The sequence below is a fragment of the Pelophylax lessonae genome, assembly GCF_965119305.1.
Source record: "Pelophylax lessonae genome assembly, chromosome: 1".
Lineage (NCBI taxonomy): Eukaryota > Metazoa > Chordata > Amphibia > Anura > Ranidae > Pelophylax > Pelophylax lessonae.
In genome coordinates, this window is record NC_138768.1 from 48,175,649 (window position 1) to 48,180,768 (window position 5,120).

Genomic DNA, 5,120 nt, shown 5'->3' on the forward strand with positions numbered 1-5,120 from the left:
GCAGTATGTTTTCCTTCACAGATTGTCAGCCATGGTGTGCATCCCCTGCATCGTCATTCCAGTTCTCTTGTGGGTCTACAAGAAGTTCTTGGAACCCATCATCTACCCCTTCATATCTCCCTTCATCAGCCGGATCTGGCCAAAGAAAGCCGTTCAAAGCAACCCGTCCTCGGGGAACACCGGCAAAGTAGAATGCAATGGCAGCAGTAAGGTATGTTGAAGTAATTCAATAAATAAATAATACAAAGCTTGCCTAAATTTAAGGCTGCATTCATATGTCAGCGTTTGGATCGCGGGCAGAACCGCCGCGGTTCCGCCCACGATCCGGAGATTATTGCAAATTGCGGGACGCCTAGCGTTGCCCGTTGATTTGCAATAGCCCCCCAAAAGCCGAGCGATGTTGCCGCGATTTCCGCCTGCCGAATCGCGGCAACATCGCGCAAACAAAATCGCGGGACGCAGTACGCTCCAAAGAAGTACAAGAGCACCCCCAGTGCAGTTCGCACAGGATCGGATCGCACAAGTGTGAACCGCTGTGCGATCCGATCCTGATGCGGCAGCAAAAATGCCTCCTGTGCGTGTTTGCTGCGGGTGCGATGCAAATTTAGCCATAGAAACTGTATGGCTAAACTCGCACCGCACAGCTGATCGCATGTCATGTCGGAGCAGTGCGCTCCGACATGACATGCGAACCCCGCACACGCAGTAGTGTGAACCGGGGCTGAAAGGATACTACAGAGCATATAAGACAAAACAAGCACAGATAATACTTTTATATATGGGCATCTTCAGAATTCGGTATCTTTTTCAGCTGTGCTCAAGCGCAAAAGAGACAGAATTCTAGCTGGCGATTGATTTTTTTTTCTTGAGAATCAGGTAAGACTATTAACCACTTCAGCCCCGGAAGGATTTGCTCCCTTCCTGACCAGGCCCTATTTTGCGATACAGCACTGTTACTTTAATAGACAATTGCGCGGTCGTGCGACACTGTACCCCAAAAAAAAATCAGTGCCTCCCATCATTGCCACCCATCAGTGCCGCCTATCCGTGCCCATCAGCGCCACCAACAGTGCCCATCAATGTTGCATATCAGTGCCACCTATTAGTGCTGCATATCAGTGCCCATTAGTGTTACATATTAGTACCTCATCATCAGTGCCCCTCAGTGCAGCCTCATCAGTGCAGGAGAAAACTTACTTACTTACAAAATTTTGAACATAAACAAAGAAAAACTTTTTTTTTTTTTTTTATTTTTTTTTAATTTTCAGTCTTTTTTTCATTTGTTTAGCAAAAAAGAAAAAACCCAGAGGTGATCAAATATTACCAAAGGAAAGCTTCATTTGTAGGAAAAAAATGATAAAATTTTGTTTGGGTACAGCGTTGCATAACCGCACAATTATCATTCAAAGCGTGACAGCGCCAAAAGCTAAAAATTGGCCTGGGCAGGAATGGGGTGAAAGTGCCCGGTATTGAAGTGGTTAAGCATTTTTATTAAGTCTCCCTTTTCCCCATGTCCTATATTACAGTGGTCCTCAACCCTGGTCCTCAGGGCCCACTAACAGGCCAGGTTTGCAAGATAACTGAAATACATCCCAGGTGATATAATTTGCTGTCAGTGATTGCAGTATTCTAGTCTGCATCTCCCCAAGGTAATACTTAAAATCCGGCCTGTTAGTGGGCCCTGAGGACCGGAGTTGAGGACCACTGCTATATTACACAGAGCAGTCCTTTACCTTCTCTTTGGTCTTCTGCCAGAGCTGTCCACTCCTGTGGCTGCCTCCTTAGCACACTCCCACGCTAGGCTGTGTGCGTCCATAAACGCACACAGCGCCGGTAAGCCACACCCACCACCCCCTCCTTCTAGGAGTTGGCCCATGGCTCCTGCTGCTCTCAGTAAAGTGAGAGGAGCGGTGCTGGAGCTGGGACAGCACTGGAGGGATGACGGGAGTCAGGTAAGTGTTTATGGATGGGAGTGGCTAGGACAGTTAGCGCAGAGAATGCATTGGGGTGAAACAAAGTAGACATGAGAAGCACTTTTACTTACTCATACTTCTTGTTCTGTTTGCAGCCCACCGCTAATGGAACCGTTAATGGGAGCGTCAGTCAAGCACATGAAGAGTCTTCCAATAAAAAGACAGACTGAACAATCCTCGGCGAATGGAAAACAAACCTGATCGAAAACCTAAATCTCCTAGGCTAAAAATAGGAACTATCTCTATCTCTTTTCAGATAAAAAGGACTTTCTATTTATTGACCATGTAAATGTAACAAATCATTGTATATAATGCATTCCAGAGTTTTAGAAATTTTCAAAATATGACTGATTTATCAATAGTAAAATATAACTACTTGTAAACTAAATCTGCCTTTGGGTAATGTTTGGATCTCATGTCTTTGGGTTATTTTATGGTGGGGAAAATGCTGAGGGTTTTGTGTCTCATTATGTGAAAGTCGTACACAAGAACACCGTTCTGAGTGTGATTGCAGCAACCATAGCATAATTCTTGTAGTGGTCTGATCTAGTGGAGTTAAAGGCTTAAGCCGGCCAAAGACAGAGTGATTTGGTTGCAGGAAAGAAAATCACTTGATTTCCCCATCAATAGATTAACCCCCCCCCCCCCCCCCCGTGGATCTATTGTGTTCTCCTGGCGGGAGGGGGTGGTGCAGACCCAGCCAGGAGAACACACAGCGATTATTGCCTGCAGCTATGGAAAATCTAACAGCTGCTCCTGCGCTTAGAATCCAACCCCCCCTAACACTGCCCACGGGACTCACAACTGGCGTCTCACTAGAGGGAGGGGCCCCCGAGATCTGAGGGAGGGGATTTGAGCAATGCATTGCTATTTAAACTGATGAGTAAGTCATGAAACAGTGGCTCTGAGGAAGAGGCTGAGCCTCGAAACGCGTCAGCCATCATCTCATTGGATTATGGACTACTCCTGACACTGGAGCAACTGAGCTTGATATGATCTTTTTTCACCTGTGTTTGTGAGTAGCCATTTTATATGTTGCATGAATAAAGCCTATTAATGAGGATAATGCGCTAGGTCGGTGCGCCCTTTCTTTGTTTCTCTTTGCCTATGGAAAATCTAACAGGCTGGTTGAACCCAAGTTGATTGGTCAACTTGGGTATAATCAGCCTTGCCTATACATGATCCATACTGAATCAGCCAAGATTTGAACTGTCTATAGTCGGCTCTACTCCAGCAGCCTGTGATGCTGCTATCGCCGTTCATATACCACAGTGTGGGAGGGGGTTGAGACCAGGATTTTTGAGGTTAGTTCACCTTTTTGTTTCTTGTGAGTGAAAAGGTGAACTTACCCTTTAGGCCCCTTTCACACAGGCGGACCGTTCAGACCGCCTGTCAGTTTTTCAGGTGGATCTGAACGAACGCACCATGCATCTCTATGGGGCAGCGGATGTCAGCGGAGACATGTCCGCTGACATCTGATCCTGTCCGTCAAATCTGGACGGAAGGAAACCCTATTTTCCATCCCTCTGGCGGATCGGATGAGAACGGACAGGCGGTGCGTTCTCATCCGATCTCCCCATAGAGGACAGCGGGGATCTGACAGCTCTGTCTCCGCACACAGAGCGGAGACAGAGCTGTCATCCGCCTGCTCAGCAGGGATCGGCGGATCCATCCCCCACTGAGCAGAAAACGGAAGGGACAGGTGTGAAAGAGGCCTTAAAGTGTAAGTTCAGGCCAGATGGGTACAATGCATTATGTTTGGTGGCAGTGCCCTGTAGTCACCAGATTTTGAACCTGAATATTGAACTTGATAAATTCAGTGACAGGGGTTAATATTCGTAGATCCCCGCAACCAACACTTTTTTCAAACATTTCCTGATGAGGTCTCCAAAATATCGATTAAACTCATTAAATATACATTTTTAGCAGCTAGAATAACTATTGCTAAATACTGAAGGCAGCTGATGGTTCCCCTTGAATACGTGAAGAATAAACTTAGCTGGATCATGGCTAACGATCGACTTACCTGTATTCTTCACAACTCTACTAAAAAAATTTGATGGGACATGGGATCCATGGATAGATATTTATTCTGTAACTTAATTTCCTCTCCTACTTCTTTCTTCCTTCCCTTCTCCTTTCCTGGATCTACCCCCTCTTTTTTGTTTTTCCTTTTCTTTCTTATTTTTTTTGATTGTCTCTCTGATTTCTTCAATAACTGCAAGATGTTTGATAGAACATATAGATCTATGTTGATGACACTCATAGGAACGGACAGGGGATTCCTCTTACTGGTCTTATGCTTCCTTTTTTTTCCTTCCCCTCCCCATTCCCCATCCCATTCCCCTATCCCTTTCCTATTCCCTCTTCCATTCCCTTCCCCATTCCCTTCCCCATTCCCCTATCCCTTTCCCCTCCCCTTTTTCCTTCCTATTCCCTCTTCCATTCCCTTCCCCATTCCCCTGTCCATTCCCATTCCCCTATCCTTATCCCTTTCCCAATTCCATTTTCCCTATCCTTATCCCTTTCCCCTTCTCCTTTCACATTCCATTTCCCCTTCCCATTCCCCTATCCTTATCCCTTTCCCCTTCCCCTATCTCTTTTCCCTGTGACATAGCCATTCCCCTATCCTATTCCCTTTCCCATTCCCCTATCCTTATCCCTTTCCCCTTCTCCTTTCCCATTCCATTTCCCCTTCCCATTCCCCTATCCTTATCCCTTTCCCCTTCTCCTTTCCCATTCCATTTCCCATTCCCCTATCCTTATCCCTTTCCCCTTCTCCTTTCCCATTCCATTTCCCCTTCCCATTCCCCTATCCTTATCCCTTTCCCCTTCTCCTTTCCCATTCCATTTCCCATTCCCCTATCCTTATCCCTTTCCCCTTCTCCTTTCCCATTCCATTTCCCATTCCCCTATCCTTATCCCTTTCCCCTTCTCCTTTCCCATTCCCCTATCCTTATCGCTTTCCCTTTCTCCTTTCCCATTCCATTTCCCCTTCCCATTCCCCTATCCTTATCCCTTTCCCCTCCCCCCTATCCCTTTCCCCTTTCCCTTTCCCCTATCTCTTTTCCCTGTGACATAGCCATTACCAGTATCACATATCAAAATGGCTCGATGGAATATCGCGCAGTCATTCCCTAGTGGATT

At 46.3% G+C, this 5,120-nt stretch overlaps 1 protein-coding gene across 1 annotated transcript; it reads left to right on the forward strand.

Moving 5' to 3' along the window:
• Positions 1-2,361, forward strand: LOC309545109 (UPF0729 protein C18orf32 homolog). The gene is made up of 2 exons (XM_082244245.1): positions 1-211; positions 2,069-2,361. The coding sequence occupies exons 1-2, from the start codon at positions 32-34 to the stop codon at positions 2,141-2,143; spliced, it is 255 nt and encodes an 84-aa protein (XP_082100371.1). The 5' UTR covers positions 1-31; the 3' UTR covers positions 2,144-2,361.
• Positions 2,362-5,120: the final 2,759 nt, after the last annotated feature.

What these genes read in the sequence shown, in the direction of transcription:
- LOC309545109 (XM_082244245.1), top strand. Translation starts at nt 32, where the DNA reads ATGGTGTGCATCCCCTGCATCGTCATTCCAGTTCTCTTGTGGGTCTAC. An exon ending in AATGCAATGGCAGCAGTAAG is followed by an intron (nt 212 to 2,068) that starts GTATGTTGAAGT and finishes TTCTGTTTGCAG; the next exon opens with CCCACCGCTAATGGAACCGT.